This window comes from Phyllostomus discolor, chromosome 6 (genome assembly GCF_004126475.2).
Source record: "Phyllostomus discolor isolate MPI-MPIP mPhyDis1 chromosome 6, mPhyDis1.pri.v3, whole genome shotgun sequence".
Taxonomy (NCBI): Eukaryota; Metazoa; Chordata; class Mammalia; order Chiroptera; family Phyllostomidae; genus Phyllostomus; species Phyllostomus discolor.
The window spans coordinates 112,230,885-112,250,601 of NC_040908.2; the positions used below are offsets into that span (position 1 = coordinate 112,230,885).

General features: G+C 40.5%; 1 protein-coding gene across 29 annotated transcripts in view; it reads left to right on the forward strand.

Annotated features, from left to right (window-relative positions):
• The window catches only part of DLG2 (discs large MAGUK scaffold protein 2), a 1,904,207-nt gene that overhangs the window by 1,823,705 nt on the left and 60,785 nt on the right, over window positions 1-19,717 (forward strand). For all 29 annotated transcript variants that reach the window (XM_036030125.1, XM_036030122.1, XM_036030121.1 and 26 more), the window contains 2 exons: window positions 5,862-6,038; window positions 17,680-17,755. In XM_036030125.1, the coding sequence (XP_035886018.1) occupies window positions 5,862-6,038; window positions 17,680-17,755 (253 nt within the window). The remainder of the gene's footprint in view (window positions 1-5,861; window positions 6,039-17,679; window positions 17,756-19,717) is intronic.

A 19,717-nucleotide genomic window follows, 5' to 3' on the forward strand; every position in this document is an offset into this window, starting at 1 on the left:
TAACATATCCATGAAACCAGTTAAAGGTTATAGATATGTTAAATGACCACGCCAGAGGTTAGCTGCAAAGCTGTTGCTGTGCAAAACAGCTCTCCATGGCCCTGCTCCATGTGTTCCTTCCCCCAACTCATACCTGTGTGTGTGGTGGGGCAGGGGGCGGGGGCATCCTATATATCTTTCTAATATGTCCTAGACACCTTGAGTTCTGGACCCAATTCCAAATCCCTATTCCCCCCCGCCTTTGGCTGCACCCTGTTATAATCACATCTGCAAATCTTTTTTGCCATATAAAGTAACATATTCACAGGTTTTGGGGAGTAAGATGTGGACAACTTTGGCAAGAAGGGTTGGAGGATTATTCTTCCTATGATATCCTGGGCAACCATGACACATATCAAGTAATTTTACCTGCTTTTATGGGCACTGTCCCTGTGAGTTCTCCCTCCACTCTTGGCATTCTGCTATACAATCTCAAAGTGGTTCAGCCAAAATCAGTAATCTGACTAACATAGGAAAAAACGCTATTATGGTCCTGTTTAAGCCCAATAGAGAGTATGGGTGTTTTTGGTTGGAGAAGGTTACTTGCAAAAACACATGGGTTGGTATAGCAGGAAGTTCACAGGCCTTGCAGTAGCAGACAGGTTTTGAGTTGGGTCCTGCCCCTCCACTTGATAGCTGGTGTGACTCTGGATGTGTTGCTTGGATTATCTGAGTCTACGTCTTCTCATCTGTAACACAGAGCTAATAGATGCATTGCAAGACATTTGTGAGAACTGAATGTGCACTTGATAAATTACTCATGGAGCCTAGTTCACAGTGTTATTATAAATGTGATCATGGAATCACAATATCCTTGCACATGTGGTATAAGCACAACATTCCTAGTAGAGGATTCCAAGATGGATTTAGATTCAGACACATCTACCTATATTTGAATCCTGGTTCTGCCACATACTAACTTTCTTCATTTAGCTCTTTGAGCTTCATTTCCTTTAAAGTGAGATAAAAAATGCTCACATGGCAGGATTGCTGTCAGAAAAAATTAAGTGAAATTCATTCCATGTTGGTGTCAGGTACTTTGTGTTCATCATCCATTTTTGTATGTCTGTAACAATCTTTTGAGTTAATGTCATCACTATCTGCATTTCATAGATGAGGGAATGGTCATTTGTGGTTAAGAGGCCATTTGAGAAGTTAAGTAACATACCTCCTGAAATTCACAACTAGGAATAGCAGAGTTGGGACTTAAACCCAGGTCTCTTCTCTCTCTAAAGCTTGGCATATAACCCATATCATGTCTTCCTACCCAGTAAGTTGAGTAAAACAATGAATATAGAGTCTTTAGCATGTTGTGGGCACTTAATAAGCACAGTTTCAGTCAGGTACCCAAGTATCTCATGGCCACATTTGCCAGCCTCAGGATGAGCAGCTTTGCTCTCCCCTTACTAGACGTCCCTGGTTGTCAAGGGGCCACCACACATTGAAAAGCAGGAGGGGCAAGAGGGATGCAAGAGCCATTGCATTATTCATGTCTAATTCTACTTGTCTAATGGACTTGTTAAAAGCACCCTGGATGGGAAGTGTGAGTCTTAATGGCATTTTATCAAAGTTTCTGTGATGAATTAGCACATAAAGCAAATTAAAAACAGCTTATCGCTTTTGAAATTAGGTGATGGGGCATTGGAGCATTTTTCCCAGACATGAAGATCCATTAATATCCAAAAGAGCCAGAAACTGCTGAAATGTGTCAGCTGCTTGTTTTTAGGGACCTAACAAGTCTGAATCAATGTAGTCGTAGAGGGTAAGATTGTCCGAGATAAACAGCACTCAGGGAAAAAGTGTGTCACTGAGCCCCTTCCTCAAGGGCACCAATTGCTGAAGGCAAGAGTGGGAAACCTCCCCTCAGGAATTCTTGGGAACAGAATGGAACACAGTGAATGAGTGTTTGCCCTGGTGGAGACCTCTAGGAACAGTCTCTACTCCCCTCCTCTGACACACGGGGATGCTGAGGGGTCAGAGGTAGGGCTTTTGAAGGTTATCTGAAACATTTCCACTGACGTGTATGGAGGATCCACTTAGTGTCCGGTGCTGTACTGAGTCCTGAGGATACAGACCTGTTTTAGATGTCTGTATAGAGTCCCAGGAGAGCTATGCTAAGTGGCACCCAAATCCCCTGATTCAAAGATCAGTACATTTTTCAAAATAACTATTATAATAGTTATTACTATTATTATTATTATAACTAAAATTTGAGCACTCATTAGTGCCAAGTTGGTGTTGTAATACTTTACATATATTATTTCATTTAACCCTCAGCTGCTGTAATTACTATGCCAGTTTTACCACTAATAAATTTGAAGCCCAGAGAGGTTAAGTAACTTGTTCAAGGTCACAGTTAAAAAGTGGCAAACCCAGGCAGCCTGATGCTAGAGCCTGCTTCTTAGCTACCACGTGCCAGCTTTCCTGATGGCGTTTCCACCTCCACTCCCTACACTTTACATCCAGAAGGACCCTGGAGCCAAACAGGAGCTTTAAGGATTTTTAGGATAAGAAACACTGGAACAGGGACTGAACTGTAAAGGAACTGCAAGGATTTGGAGGGGAAGAGGATGCAAACTGCAAAGGGAAGATTAAAGGTTCCTGGTGCTGCTAAATTGTGAGTCTGGCCAAAGGGTGACAGGCTGGGAAATTGAACCTGATAATGAAATGGGCAAGAATGTGGATTTTCAAGTCAAGCAGACCTTATTGTAGATTCACATGTATACATGTGGCCCGGGGCAGATCCCTTAAATTCCTGAGTCTCCTTTCCTCACCTGAAAAACAAATACAAGTTTTTTCCTTAGGGTTGCTGTGATGTCAAATAGACAGTGGATTCGAAGTGTCAGGCCTCCTGACATGGGCATTTGTAATGGCATCTGTCAATGTTACTACCCCTGCCACCTCCACCACCTCCCATATTGAGGAGGGGACAAGGTAAAAAGCATTGAGCTGGGACATGGGATCAGGAGACCCAAGCTCCAGCCCTGGGTTCTGCCTCTAAGCCACGTATCCTGGGGTTAATCAGTGGACCTGCTAGATGTATCCCTTGTCTGTAGAAAGGGATAGCACTACGTTCATCATACCGTCTCTGGAGGATTGGATTCAGTCACAAATGAGGTAGTGTACACGAATATGATTTACAATCTGTAGAATGAGTGCCAGGGGTCCCCAGGACAACTCCTGGAGTTCACTGGGAGGGCTCATAGGCCTCAGCCTTGTCACAGTCGTGACTGATTTATTGCGGGGAAAGGATTCACAACAAAATCAGCACAGGAAAGGAGCATGGGCCAAAGTCCAGAGGGAAGTGGGTGCAAGCTTCCAACAGTCCTCTTCCAGTGGAGTCACACAGGACATGCCCAGTTCTTCCTTCAACAAATGGTGACAACAGGTGGGAAATACTGTCTACCAGGGAGGCTCATGAGAGAACTCAGGGTCCAGGGTTTTTACTGGGGCTGGTCACATAGGCTCTTCTGCCCAGCACCTCTCCAGGCTGCCAGAAAAAAAGCAAGTGTTGAACATAACATTATTGTTTATACAGTTCAGGCACAGTGAGCCATTATGACTAGAAAATGGTGAGAAACCCCCAGAATCTAAGTTCCCATATGTCAGCCAAGGGCCACCTTAGCAAATAGGCCTTTTTAGAGATAGCAACCTCAGGTTTGCTATGTTAACTACATTTTGCACAGAGTAGCATTTGTAGAAAGGATTTTTGTGAATAAGCACTCATAAAGAAAAGGGGAAATAATAACAATAACATCAACAGTTCATAGTACTGATTGTCACTGTGTGCCATTCACTCACTGTTGTGCATGCTTTCTCCGCATTGGCTCATGTAACATTTCATCCATGCAGCTCCTTGATGGAGATACTGTTATCACCACCATGTTTTATATATGAGGGGGCTGAGTCCTAAAAAAGGTTCAGTAGCTTGCCTGGATGTCCAGCTGTATAACTAGTAGGAAGTCATAGGACCAGAGTGCAGCCCTGACAATGCAGCTCCTCAGTCTACATTCTTTTTTTCTTTTAGTCCTCACCTAAGGATATGTTTTTATTGATTTTAGACAGAGAAGAAGGGACAGAGAAAGAGAGAAAAACAGCAGTGTGACAGAGAAACATCAATCAGTTGCCTCCCATGTGTGCCCCAACAAGGAATCAAACCTGCAGCCTTTTAGTATATGGGACAATGCTCCAACCAACTGAGCCGCCCTGCCAGGGCCCTCAGTGTATATTCTTTACCCCTATATTACACTCTGCTACACTGCACTTACCAGGGGCTTTGTGTGTGTTATTTTATTAATGTTCACAACAGTTCTATATGAATATAGTTATTGGACTAATTGTGCATTTAAAAAAAAACCTGTGGTTCAGGAATGTTAATTTATGTCCCATCACCCCACCAGAGAAGCGACGGTGTCTGGAGTGTGTCTCTGCCCTCTCCCAGCCCGGTTTTTCCTGGCAGGGGCTTTGTTGAAACTTTTGGTGGGGAACATGCAAATGGCAAGGTGGAAATGAGTCATTCTGGGGTCTGGGACCTAGAAACTTCCCCCATAGTCCTCATGTGGAGTCAGAGTTAATGGAAAAAGGGGTTGTATTGGAGTAATTCAACTTTCCCTGCATTATTTCAGAGCTTTAGATGCTGTCTTTAGCTCTTCTTGGTTCCCATGACAGCAGATGTGATATTTCTTTCATGAAGAAGAAAAAAAGAAAGGAAAAGAGCCATACTTGGTCCTCTGTGATATTAGAATATCTGTTTCCCAGATCTAGCTAATTTTTCTTGCACAGCGGTTACACTCTAGGGAAATTCTTAGAATGGAATCAAAAGGGAATAAACAGGGAGATGGCAAAATCTGCTTCTCCAGAGGAATTGTACGCTGTGGGTGTGGAGGTGGTTTGTGAGAGGGGGAGATAGGACCTGAGGGGGCAACATAGGACCTCAGACAAATTGTCAGCATCTGAAGGCAACAGCTGGTTGGTTTTAAGGTCTCGGTCATCATTCATCATTTTAATTCTGCTTCCAACTCCCTCTCCCCACCAGTCATACATGTGCTGGGCTTTGCTAGGCTAAGCAAATGCTTTCTGGTGGGGAAAGCATGATGCATAAAAGCAAGAATTACTGTTCAGAGTGACAACTGCAATAATGAGGTAGGCTCAGCATTATATGGAAGCAAAAAGATTTGTCTTGTTCATGTAATTTTGACCTATCTAGACACATACACATAAACATAGGTATATGTACTTGTATTATTACATTTTAAGCATTTATTCATGTCATCATATTAGCCTCTGCAACCATTCAATTTCAGTGATGGTCCAATATTCCCATTGAGTGGAAAGATCACAGTCCTCTGTGCATGGACATTTAAGTTGTTACCTATTGTCCCCTATTATAAAGGAAAGAGTTCTACAGACTGATACAGCTGAGAGGACTTGTTCATAACACAAATGTTTTATTCAGAAATATGCCCATGTTTCTCTTCAATATTTCTTTCTTTTTAGTGATTGTAAAAATTTGACTGTAGTAGGAGGGGAAAAATATCTTCATTAGGTACAAACCTGTCTTTATTGCCTCCTGTCATCACCTTGTCACAAATGACTGTCTCCAAGAAAAGTACCCCAGTTTCGGGGGTCTATAATCTCTGCCTGCAACCACCAAGAAGTGAGAACTAACCTCAATCTGTGACCAAAGAAATAGGAAAGTGGACCATGCACGATTTGGGAGTTAGTCCTAGAAGATGGATGATGAGTTCTCAGTCCAGAGTGAATAATCCTAAACCTGTGCTCCAAAGATTCCTAACAATCTCTTCTCTTGTTATTCCCTCCAGAGCCATGTTTGACTATGACAAGAGCAAGGACAGTGGGCTGCCAAGTCAAGGACTTAGTTTTAAATATGGAGATATTCTCCATGTTATCAACGCCTCTGATGATGAGTGGTGGCAAGCCCGGAGAGTCACCCTGGAGGGGGACAGTGAGGAGATGGGGGTCATCCCCAGCAAACGGAGGTAAGAATACCTTTTCCATTTCAGAGCTTTGCTTTTCCACTATCCAGGGAGTAGAGATGAGGGAAGATGGAGATGTGGCAAATTGTTCACAAAGTATCTATTTGAGCGGGATAGTCTGTCTACAGGAACATTGCTGGTGGTGACAGGTGACGTGAATTAATACTATCACTTCATAATAGGGTTTAACCGAAACTGGTGATTGTGATAAGGTTGTGATAAAGGAAGAAAGAGGATCTGATCACACTGCCTTCCAAAAACTTTTACCAGCACTCACATTTTCAAGATTATGCTTACCAGTTTGTATGCTGACTTACAAACCCCAAGGGCTTAGTCCAAAGATTCAAAATTTAACACATATTTCCATAGCAAGGCCAGGTAAAAGTCAAATAAAGTAAAAAAAAAAAAAAAAAAAAAAAAAGTCAGTACAAGGCCCTGGTTCTGTATTGAAGGAAATAAACTAGAAACCTCCATTTCAAATTCAAATGTGTGGAATACAAGATGTCAAATATCTGGTGAGGTTGAAAGACTGGTTGTAAACTGTTTTTCTCCAGCTTTCCACTTCTACTCAAATGCATGATTCTATGTTTCCTAAGCATTATGCTCTTTCTTTTCTAAGCATCTGTTCAAGTCTACTTTGGAAAGGCAGGAATATACTTCAGAACAGCCAACTCCTTCATCTGTCCCAGCAGCTTCTACTCATCACCACCAGGAAGGAACCTTCCTTCTCCCAGATATTGTCTAAGAAACAAATCATCTACACCCTAGAAAAGAGATACATAGATATGAAAGCAAAATGAGGAGCAATGCTTATTTACAACGACTTTTTCTTGAGCTGCAGGTTTCTCAAAGGCCTCTTTTCACATCCAGATACTTTTGTAAAAAACCCTCCATGAAGCCGAGTATGTAAATGCGGCCACATACAAAGTGATCCAGTGAATGCGCTAGCACAACCCACTGTGGGAAGATGTAAATTACATGGAAGAATAATTCTGTAGGTCATTTGCAACCCAAGGAAGACTTGTTTCCCATCTTCTCTGCCTGTGGCCACACAGCCCAGGGAGAAATGTGGGGCAGGGACTGTTCCACAGCTGCTCCTTCACTTTAAGTGGGGGACCAAGTGGCAGCGAAGGAGCTGAAACCGCCGGGAATCTCCCCACCCCCAGGCCCACACCTAGAAATCTCCCACCAGCAGACAGTTCCCTGGGTCTCACTGCACCTCTGGACTCCTAGATAATTGCCTCGCATTGCCCTAAGAGAACATTCTGAGTTTCTACTGTGGCTTCTAATGTTTTTCTGAAAGATTTTGTATTCAGAGCCTTTTCTCTCAGCCCTAGTTTATATTCTGTGTTTCTCCATTTCTATTTACTTCCAAAAAATGCCAAGGCAACATACATTTTTATATGCTTTGATGCAATTAATCAAAGCTGTCTGAGGGGCTGCTCTGTAGAAAAATGCCCCAAGGATGAAATGGATAGAGGAAGAAAAACTATGTGGGAATAGATTTCACCTCATTTTTAAAATTATATTTTATAGATTATGCTATCACAGTTGTCTCAATATTTCCCCCTCTGCCCCCCTCCACCCAGCATCCCCCACAACCTCAGACAATCCCCACACCATTGTTCATGTCCATGGATTGTGTGTAGGTTCTTTGGCTACTCCATTCCTATTCTGTACTTTACATCCTATGGTTATTCTGTAACTACCTATTTGCACTTCTTAATCCCCTCACCTCTTCATCTATTCCCCACACCCTGCTCCCATCTGGCAACTATTGAAATGCTCTTCATATCCATGATTCTGTCTCTGTTCTTATTGGCTTAGTTTGTTTTGGGGATTCAATTATGGATAGATATGCATTTATTGCCATTTCATTGTTCATAAAATTTCATATAATAATGGTTCAGCGAGGATGAACTACTTTAGTGTTTTCTTCTCTGGGAAGCTCTTTATCTGCCCTTTGATTCTAAATGATGTCTTTGCTGGGTAGAGCAATCTTGTCTGTAGATCCCTGCTTTTCATGACTTTGAATGTTTCTTGCCAATCCCTTCTAGCCTGCAAAGTTTCTTTAGAGAAATCAACTGACAGTATTATTGAACTCCTTTGTAGGTAATTATCTCCCATTCTCTTGTTGCTTTTAAGATTCTCTTTTTGTCTTTAACCTTTGCTATTTTAATTATGATGTATCTTGGAGTGAGCCTCTAAGATCCATCTTATTTGGGACTCTCTGTGCTTCCTGGACTTGCATATCTATTTCCTTCACCAAATTAGGAAAGTTTTCTTTCATTATTCTTTTCAAATACATTTTCAATTTCTAGCTCTTTCTCTTCTCCTTCTAACTCCCCTATGATGTGAATGTTGGAGCACTTACAGTTGTCCCATAGTCTGCTTACACCATGCTCATTTTTGTGTGTTTTTTTAATTCTTTTTTCTTCATGTTTTGATTGGTTATTTTTGCTTCCTTATGTTCTAAATCATTGATTCAATTCTCAGCCTCATTCACTCTACTGTTGTTTCCCTGTAAATTATCCTTTTTCAATTAGAGTATCCTTCATTTCTGACTGGATCTTTTTCATACTGTTGAGGTCCTCACTAAGTTCCTTGAGCATCCTTATAAACCAATGTTTTGAACTCTGCTTCTAATAGATTATTTATCTCAACTTTGTTTAGGTCTTTTTCTGGAGTTTTGTTCTGTTCTTTCATTTGAGCGATGTTTGTTTGTCTCCTCATTTTGGCAGCCTCCCTGTGTCTGTTCTATGTATTAGGTAGAGTTGCTATGACTCCCTAGGGTCCAGTGGCACAGCCTACCCTATCATCAAAGCTGGGTCTCGAGGTGCAACTTTCATGTGGGCTTGAGTATATTTTTCTCTTGTAGTTGAGCCTTGATTTATGTTGGCAGGTCATTGGGAGAGATTTTACCCAGGCCAGTGAGCTGCAAAGACTGGCTATTGCCACTGACCACCAACCTCCACCTTCTGTGGAGGATCAGATGTGCAGGGACAGCACTGTGGTGCTCCAACATGGTCTATAGCTATCTACTACATGTATAGACTGGGGTTTCCCACGTGGTGCAGGTCAAGTTCAAACCCCACCTGTGTTCTGCCTGGGACTGCCCTGTATGAGCTATAAAGCAATCTTAGATGGCTGCCACTCGTGCCACTCGTGCTGAGCTTGAAGATTCCCAGGCAAAGCCAAGCTGTGAATCTAGGCTGGCTGCTGCTAGTGCTGGGCCTGAGGCCACTTAGGAAAAGATACAGGGGCTGGGGACTCACTGAGGCTGGCTGTTGCTTGTTTGAGAGGATTTAAGAAGTTGTAAAGTATGAGCCAAGACCAGCCATTTATATGGAAAAATCACTGTTAACTTATTGGGCCTGTAAGTTGCGTAGGAAGGAGTCTCAGGGGATCTCCAGGGCAGAGCAAACATTGTTAGCTAGGTTGATGGAGTCTCACATATGTCACCCACTGGCCTTGTGGCTCTGTGGGAGGAGGGTTCAGAAAAAGCATAATGGCCTCTGCTAGCCTTTCTGTCTGGCAAAAAACTGTCCCCCAGCTCCTACCTTGATGTCAGACATGTCAGTTCTGTATGCCACTGGTACCTTTCAAGCTGCTACCCCAGTGCTGGAGCTCAGAAGGAGTGACTCTGAGTATGTCCATGTTCTTTAAGGGGAATTGCTTGGGATTCTAGAAGCTTCTTCCACTGACTGAGTTCCTGCTGGCTCTGCAGCCAGAGGTTTTGGGGACTTATCTTTCCTAGCACTGGGCTGGGGGGCCTGGTATGGTTCTGGGTCTCCTCACTCCTGAGATATCCCTCCCAGATTTTTATCAACTTCACATGGATGTAGGAACAGACCATCCCACATCTCTGCCCCTCCTGCCAGTCTGGGTGGATATGGTTTCTTTAATTCCATAGTTGTCAGATTTTACTCAACTCAGTTTTGACAGTTCTGAGTGATGGTTGTTCAATAGTTGAGTGTCATTCTGATGTTGTTGTGCTAGGAGTGAGCCATTTTTACCTATGCTGACATCTTGACCCAAAGTCCCTCAGCTCATTTTAAAGAAGTTCTTTTACAAGTAGGAGCTGACTAGAGAAGGTCTGAATTACCAGGGAAGATCGTAAACTAAAATAATGGTTTTCACACCAGGGAAACATTATAAAAGCTTACATATGCCCACCCCGGCTTCCCTGACCCTCTTCCACACCTCCCCCCATATACACACATACACTCTAAGATTCTAATTTAGTCTATCTGGAGTGGGTCCAGAAATCCGTACTCTTTGTAAGTTCCTGCAGGTGATTCTGATAATAGAAGATCCAATGTTGTGGAAAAATTGTAAAAGGGATTCAAGTTTCAGATGGGAGAGTTGACCTGTACAATTTTCAGCCTCTTTCCCACCCTACAGTTCTGTGATTCTAACCAGTCTTGTCAATAGTCCCTCGTTTGTTGGATTACACATCCCTTTTTCTCCAGGAAGCATTCTTGGTGTTATTCCTCTTCAGGTGATTTTCTACCTGGCTGTCTTTCTTTTTTGGGTGAAAACCATTTTAACAACCATACTACAGCTGGCCTGGGAAAGATGTTTGTCAGGTGAATATAATATTGATATTTATTTGTGTTCTATCTCATGAGAGTCCAGTGGTTTCCCCCCTTGTATGTGAATAGATGTATGAACACATGTGACTGTAATTTCTCTAAAATTTTCTCCTTAGGATTTTAATTCTTTCCAGGTATGTTCCCGTTGTTGTTTTATATGTTTAAAAAAGTAACACATATCTTGTAGAAAATTGGAAAAATTTTTTCCAAAAGGAAAAAGAAGAGTATAACAAAGAAGTAAGAATCACTTAAAATCATATCCCATAAAGAGTTCTTATTCACTTATTTTAATGCAATTTAAAACCTGTCATGAGCCTATTCTGAGCCTGCTCTTTAATACTTTACTCAAATGAGGCACCTTCACTTCATACTATATCCAGCATCTTAAAACTATAGTTCAAAATAAATAGCAGTTGGTAGAAATACAATTTGCTGTTGGATTGGGGTTATTTTTTTCAATCCTGACCCCTTTTATGAGCATAGTTCAGATAGTAGAGCTGATCTGGAAAAATCTCATAATGGATGATGTCAGTGTGGGATATTTCCCTTTACAAAATGTTTTCTTATTATTCCACTTAATCATCCTAGTAAAACCAAGATGAAAATTACTGCCTTCCCTCTACATTTTTTTGAAGGTGGCAAATAAATTTTATTTACCAAAACACTTCAAGAAATGCTAGATGCTGTTCTAAGCCCTTTATAATTAACTTATTTAAACTTCATTACAACCCTATAAAGGAAGTGATATTATTATTTCCATTTTATAAATTAGGAGATTGGTTAACTTGCCTGAAATTGCCCTGCCAGTAAGTGACAGAACTGGGATTTGAATTCAGGCTGCAGAATTGATGCTCTTGATTCATATGCAATCCTACCGCCCAAGGTTCCAAAAGTAAGACTGCAAAAATTTAATTCAGCAAGCATTGCTTGAGCAGCATCTATATGCCAAAGACTGTCATCAGGTCAATGTCTGGAGCAACACTTATGGGACCATCATGTAGCTATGGCACAGCTTCACTGTAATTAGAGCAATGAGGGCCCTGTCATAAATAAAGGTACTCTCCTACTGTGCTCAAACTGCCATAACAAAATACTACAGACTGGTGACTTAAACAATAGACATTTATTTCTCACAGTTCTAGAGACTGGGAGTCTAAATTCAAAGTGCTGGCTTATTGGGTTCCCAGTGAGGGCCCTCTTCCTTGTTGGCAAGTGGCCTTCTCACTGTGTCCTTACGTGGCTGAGAGATTGTCTATTCACATGTCTCTTCTTATAAGGGCACTAATCCCACTTATGTCTCCAACCTCCTGTCCTAATTATCTCCCAAGGCCCCACTTTCAAATACCGTCACACTGGGGATTAGGGATTTAACAGATGAATTGGCAGGGGATAGGGGGCACAACCATTCAGTCCATAGCAGGTTTGGATCCCCCAGACAGAGGGATGGATTCCTTCTGATGATAGCACTGACTGTGTATTGAGCCAGGTGCTTTCAAATGTAAGATTTCGCTTAATCTTCACAAACCCCTCATAAGGAAACTAAGGATCAGAGCCAGCCACTGGCTGAACCCAGGTCTCCCTAGTAGTAAGACTAGATGGCCTCCCACTATACCAAGAATATACCAGGGGCCCTTGCCAACTAAGAAGTTCTTACTGTGTTTCAGACACCATCCTAAACAATTTTCTTGTGCTATCTCACTTAACATTCACCATAATTTTCATATTTATATAGATATAAATTATTGAGAGAGAGAGAAAGAAAGAGAGAAACATCAATCTGTTGCTCCACTTATTTATGAATTTATTGGTTGATTCTCATATGTGCCCTGACTGGGGATCAATCCCACAACATTGGCACATTGGGACACCACCAACCAACTGAGCTACCTGGCCAGGGCCACCATAATTTTTGATCACAGTGTTAACATTCTAATTTAACAACATGAAACCTGAAATCCTAACAGGCTGAATGACCTGCCCTAAGCCACAGAGCTAATAGGTGGTAGAGGCAAAATTCAAACCCAGGCTTATGATTTCAAAACTTGAACTCTTAGCATAGAATCTTTGTTTTCTGAGACTGCATAGCTTGTGAGTGGCCAAGCTTAGATTTTTTCCCACAGTCTCCTAATCCAAGTATCTATACATTACCCCACAGTGACTGGTCACCTGGGCTCTCAGGTGACAGCTTGTAGATAGCACTGCATAAGGGTTTACTCACCTAGCCTTCGCAGCAAGCCTGTGGCCAGCAACATGGATGGCATTTTAATTCTTCCTGCAACAGGGCTTTTTGGAGCACAGGCAAAGGAGCACCCAGTGCCAAATGATGTTCCTACCACCCAGTGCTCCAAGCCTGACTTCACTGTGTGTTTGGCCAGAACCTAAAAGTGCCAGATGGGAATTGGCTGAGAGGGCAGAGGGAGACAGTTGAACTCATTAAAACATGACCATTTGGTACTCTGGAGATGGTAGGTGTCAGAATTGATTGCTCAGATTTTGCCATCCAGTTCATATTTTCAGTATTTTGGTCAGTGACCAAATGAGGGAGGAGAGGATTATTTCTGCTTAAACAATCTAATTAATTGCTTGCCTCTCTTGAGTGTGTGAGAAGTACATCAGTCCTTCTCATCACTACTCAGTCTACCTTTCCCTTAGGTAAAGAGTTATGGACCCTCATATCACCTATTTCCGCCAAAGGGGTCTTACTTAGTGAAATAATTAGAGAAGGTGATGCCAAGCAACAAAGTAGTGAAATGATGAACGACTTTTTATCAGAAACATTTGTTGTTTGGGGAAGTCACTTAAACTCTCTGAGTCTCAGTTTTCACATTCAGGTCTAGAACCAGTAAGCTCCTTGAGGGTTCATTTATTCATTCATTTATTCAACAAGATTCATTAAGTACCTAATATATTCCCAGCTCTATCTTAAGCCCTAGATCATTCCCTGGATCATTGTCTACATTTTAGATATTGTAGGTAAAGGGCTTAGAATAGCTTTAAAAGAAACAGATTCCAATACTTTTGTGCAGTTGCAAATGATGGAAATAAGGAAGGTAAATACCTTCCTTCAGATTTTGAGCTTTTGGTGCTCAAAAGAACACAGCATTATTTAGGGCCATATATCCCAGCCCTCACTCTCATTTCAGCAATAAGCTATCCACATGCATCCCAACAAGCCCCAAGAGAGAGAACAGGACTGAAGGAGGTAAGGAAAAAAAAAGAAGCTGTAACTACTGCTACCAAGAAGAGGGTTTGTAGGGAACTCCAAGAGGCAAGAAATGTGGGCCTCAGTGATGAGAAAGCAAGACTACGGTGGGGTTTCAGTGACGCAAAAAGACTGCTAGAGAGAAATCAGTTAAACACTAGGTATGACCCATTCAAAATACCGTGTTTTTTGAGAATTCTAATTGGATAAGGGAGATATGGAATGTCCTCGAACGCTGTTTCTGAAACAATGGATGTGGACAGTGACCAAAGTCAGCTGTTAACAGGTACACGTTCAGGCGCTATTTTTGCCACTTTCTAATTGGATAAGCTTCAAGTCCCAGCCTTCCCAGCCATAAAATAGGGCTGGTAATGCCTATATCTCTTGGCTATTGTGGGGAACAAATGAGATGATATACATGTAAAGGAAATTTTTATTAATAATTATATGTTAAAGCTTCAGCCACCACTTGATAATCATTAATAATGAAACTTTCAACCCAAGTAGAAAACAAAACTTTCCAATTTCCTTCATGAGTGAACCATACCAGGCCACCTATGTAGTAAGGCTTTAAAAATTGTTATTTACTTAGTCTATTGCCTGTTTGAAGATTAATAATGCACCATATCAAACATTCATTTTGTGCACATGTGTTTATGTGTGTCTGCCTGTCTGTTCATCCACCTGACAACATTCTCTGCAACCCTTTTAAGAACTAAGGGATAGACCATTAATTCTTAAGAAATCTGAAAAGAATGGAGTTAAGACCCAGGGGCTGGGGGAAAATTAGAATACTGTGGCCAAACAATTCTTAGAATAGAATACTGACTTGACCCTAATACTATACATGTTTGTGGCGCAGGTGAGTTCTGTGGGTTTATGCAGAATTTGCACAGCCTGATCAAATAGACATGTATTGTTTCTCTGCTACAGTCATTTTGGCAACATTTATTGAACTAGTCTTTTCCATAATTAGACTGGTCGATGCAACGAAGCCAGGAGAAAGTCAGGGCTATAACGGCAGTTTTAGAAAAAAATCCCAAGAAATGAATATGAATGAGCATTTGTTCTTGGATAAAAACTGAGAAAAGCTGAAGGAGCTCGGCAAAGGCATTTTCTCACTGAGCATCTTTCCAGTTGGCAGCTTACCTTATCTGCAGGGTCCTTGCTCTCCTCCCAATTGTCATACGTTGGGTGCAAGTAGAAACTCTCAGTGGACCATATTGCTTACTATCTGAGGTTAGATTTGAAAAGTTTTGTTCAGCTGTTTCCACTCAGATATTCTACTCTCACACTGAAACAAATATATTCTGAAACTCCATTCTGTAACTATAGAAACCCAGATTCTCACTGGGTTTCAGCTGGAAGCACAAAAGAGCTCACAGTTCATTATTAATCTATGAATAGCTTAGATCTCAGAAATCATTAAGTTTCTGTAAATTTAGGTTTTTTTCTCTCTATCTTTTCTTTCCCCATTTTTTGAAATAAGAGCTAGCCATATTTAAACAAAATGTCATGTTCAGGCATTGCAGTGAACATTATTTTTATTGAATAGCTTGCTAGAACACACTGTGGAGTGGTATGTGGGCTTGCCCATCCTCAAGGGTCACAGAGCCTTGCATGTGCAATGCAAAATGAAGAAACTCAAGGAAATGAGAGAATATGGGCCTGGAGGTACAACTAAATGCTGTTATGGCCCAAAGGAAGAAATGATCGTGTCTCACTGGAGAAACTGAAAAACAAATTAAGGAGATATTTAAATTTCTACCTTTTTCTCTTTGTCAATGCCAACCTTCAAACAAGGCACAAGTCTTAGAACTTTTATTTTACTAGTACTTCTCAAGCCCTTCTCTCTCCTCCACCTCATTACCATTTCTTGCCTAGATTATGGCAATATCTTCTAAATAGGCCTCCTGCTTCCAGCTGTCCCTTCTCTCCTCCAGTCTATCTTTCTCCTTCACCAGGGTCATTTACTTAAAATGCTGGTGTAACCCTAACCAGTGGGCTCAGTTGGTTGAATGTTGTCCTGTGAACAAAAAGGCTACAGGTTTGATTACTGTAAGGTCAGGATGTAACAGGGTGCAGCCAAGAGGTGGGGCCCAAACAGGGATTTGTAATGGGGTCCAAAAGAGCTTGGAAATGATTGGCTCCACACCACAGGGCCACACCTGCCAGGAATGCTGGCATCTGTGACCAGTGGTGGGAGGAGCCAGAAATGAAACTGCAGAGGAACCACGAGGCTTTGGCACCTTGAAAGAGGGACCAACCGGCTTGGGTGAGAGTCAGGACCACTCGGCTTTGGAAGTGCTCCCTTTCGCCACGTGGATGGTGATGGGAGCCTGAATCATGGACTTCTACTTCTTTCCTGAGACACAGTACCCCAGACTGAGCTGAAGGTGAAGGAAGGACTGTGTGCATTTGTGGGTATTCTAAAGAACTTTAGTTTGTATAACTTTTAAATAAATAATAATTCCTTTCCTTTTCACCAATCTCTGGCATTGAGAGGCATCTTTCCTCCGCAGTGGGCAAAGAGAACCTTGTACGAGGGGGGAACCCCAGAGGAAAAAGGGGGTCTTTTATATTGTTCAGCCTTTCCCCCATCCATTCTGTAACAAGGACACAAGCCTACATTGTGGGTTTGGTCCCAGTAGGGTATATTCAAGAGGCAATGAATAGATGTGTCTCTTTCACACTGATGTTTCCCTCTCTTGCACTCTCCTTTCCCCTCTTTCTAGAATCAATAAGCATGTCCTCAGGTGAGGATAAAAGTAAAATGTAAATAAATGAATAAATAGATTGCTAATCTATTCTATTACTTTCCTGTGTTATATCCTCTAATAACTCATGAGGTCCCCCAAGGGAAAAAAAAACCAAATCCTTAGTGTGGATGGATGATACCCTTTAGAAGCATGCCCCACGACCAGCCTCACACCCCCATCCTGTATGTACTGAGTATCAGAATCTTCCTACATCCTTAAGCTTGTGTATAACCTCAGGTCATGGTGCATGTTGTTTCTCCTGTCTGGGAAATTCTATCTGAACTTTTCCTCCTGACAAGCTTTCTCATCCTTCAAGCCTCATAAATTGACACTTCCTCTGAGAAGACCACCTCAGTGCTTTCCACTTCTCTTCATCCTTCCATGAGATATACTTGTATGATTCCACATTGCTATCAATAGTCTTATTATGCAGCATTATTAGTCTTTATATTTATTACAGTCAAGCTTTTAAAATATTTTTTCTTTGTTCCCCAGCTCCCTGCTTGATACAGGGTAGGCATTCAATAAGTGACAAATAAATGACATGGCAGGTAAAATGATGAAATCTGCAGCAAAGTGATAGGATAAGGACACTGGGGAGAAGGAAAAATTCACAATTGTCTATAACATGTTTAGTTTTGAGGTGAAGGTAGTAAATTCCCTAGCATTCTTAAAGGAAAGGGAAGAAAAAGGAAACAAAAAGAAAAGGAAAGAAGAGGTGAGAAGTTCAGAGAAGAGGGAAGAAGTTTACTGAACCTCTACTTCAGGTGTTTATCTCTAGGGGTTATGATTTCTTGAAATAAATTTTTATTAATTTATTCAGGCATATAAATGACAAATACTGTTTTTTCTCCCTTTTTGTTCCAAATACTGTTACTGTCAGTGCATGTAACATGGAAATTCCAAGGGACGTGTTAGTTAAAGATATTATACCAAGACTTTTTATGCTGAACAAGGAAACAGAAATATTTTAGAACACATTTTATTTGAGCTGTATTATAGGAAGAAGAGGTGTTCCTCATTTAATGAGGAACTTAATCATAAATGACTGGTCATGTGAAAGAGTCTTTATTTTCAATTTCCTTTAGGGTGGAAAGAAAGGAGCGTGCCCGATTGAAGACTGTGAAGTTCAATGCAAAGCCTGGAGTGATTGATTCAAAAGGGGTAGGTACAAAATAATCAAAACATTAAAGTTCTCTTGGTTGCCGTGGATTTAACTATAACATTTAGGCTTTCAGGAGCAAACAAATTATGAAGCTACCAGACAGTAGAGCACTGTTATAAATCTATTGCTAAAAGTAATGATGAGATTTCTGATGAAGTGGATTTTGGTAGATATGGTAAATCCAGGGGGTAAAGCTGCTAGCGGTCAGCAGAAATCATGTGTTGATGAAGGTGATATAATGACTACAATGAAGGAGAAAAAATACAATTTAGGTGTTTCAATTTTAAAATTTATTTTCTCTTAAATTAAAATGTTCTAAAAGGATGGATTTCATAAAAGATACCTGCTCATCATAAAATATGTCTAGTCTGTTACACACTATAAAGCTAAGACAGTAGTGATGGAAATATGCATATTCTAAGTGAATACATGGATTGTTGTGACAGACATAGAAGAGAATTAACAAATGAAATGTAGTCACCAAAATTAAAATATTTACTGGTATGCACGTGTATCTTTGTTATAACAGTTTTAATGATATAATTCACTACCATACAGTTCACCAATTTAATATGCATTCCAAAGGTTTTTTAGTATATTGAATTATCCAGCTACCACCACAATGTTAGAACATCCTGTCACCCCATTAAGAGATCCTATAACTGTCACTTTCCATTTCCTCCAACTGCACTCTGACCCTCACCCAGCCCTATGCAGCTACTAATCTACTTTGTTGCTAGAGATTTGCATATTCTGGATATTTCATATAGATGGAATTATATATTATGTGGTCTTTTGTGACCTATGTCACTTTATATATGTTCTCAAAGTACACCTACGGTGTAGCATGTGTAAGTCCTTTTTTTTTTTTACTGCCAAATAATATTCCATTACGGATATACCTCTATTTAATTTATCTATTCATCAGTTGATTGATATTTGGATTATTTACACTTTTTGGCCATTATGAATCAATGCTGCTGTGAGCATTTGTGTATAGTTTTTTCTGTGGACATACACTTATTTCCATTTGGGATATACTTAGGAGTGGAATTGCTATGTCATATGATAACTCTATGTTTAACATTTGAAGAGCTGCCTGACTGTTTCTGAAGGAGTTGTACAATTTTACGTTCCTACCATCAGTGTATGGGAGTTCCACTTTCTCTACATCTTCCCCAGTACTTGTTATTATGTGTCTTTCTGCATATAGCTGTCCTATTGGGTCTGAAGTGGTACATTACTATGGTTTTGATCTGCATCTCTCTAATAATATTGGCATTGAGCATCTTTTCATGTGCTGATTGGCCATTTGTATATCTTCTTTGGAGAAATGCCTATTCAGATCATTTGCTCATTTTTAAATTGCATTAGTTTGTTTTTATTGAGTTGTAGGGGTTCCTTACATATTCTGAATATTAATCTCTTATCAAATATGTATTTTCCAAATATTTTGTACCATTCTATGAGTTATCTTTCTACTCTCTTCATAATGTTCTCTGGTGCACAGAAGTTTTCCATTTTGATGAAGTCCAGTTTATCTATTCTTTCTTTTGTTTCTAAATATGTGTTGTGTCATATTTAAGAAACCATTGCCTAATCCAAGGTCATGAAGATTTATGTTGACATTTTCTTCTAAGAGTTTCATAATTTTAGCTCTTACATTTAGTTATTTGATCCATTTTGAGTTAGTTTTTATATATGGTATGAGGTAGGGTTTCAGTTTCATTCTTCTACATGTGAACTATCTTCTTAATTGTGTTTTGGGATTGTTCATTGCAAGTATGTAGAATAATTATTTTGTATATCAATCTTATATTCTGCTACCTTGCTGAATACATTTATTAGTTCTAATAGTTTTCTTTGGTATATTCCTTAGGATTTTTTTTGTATACAAGATCGTGTCATGTAAAAAGAGAGTTTTATCTTCCTTCTTTCCAGTCCATCTGGATGACTCTTAT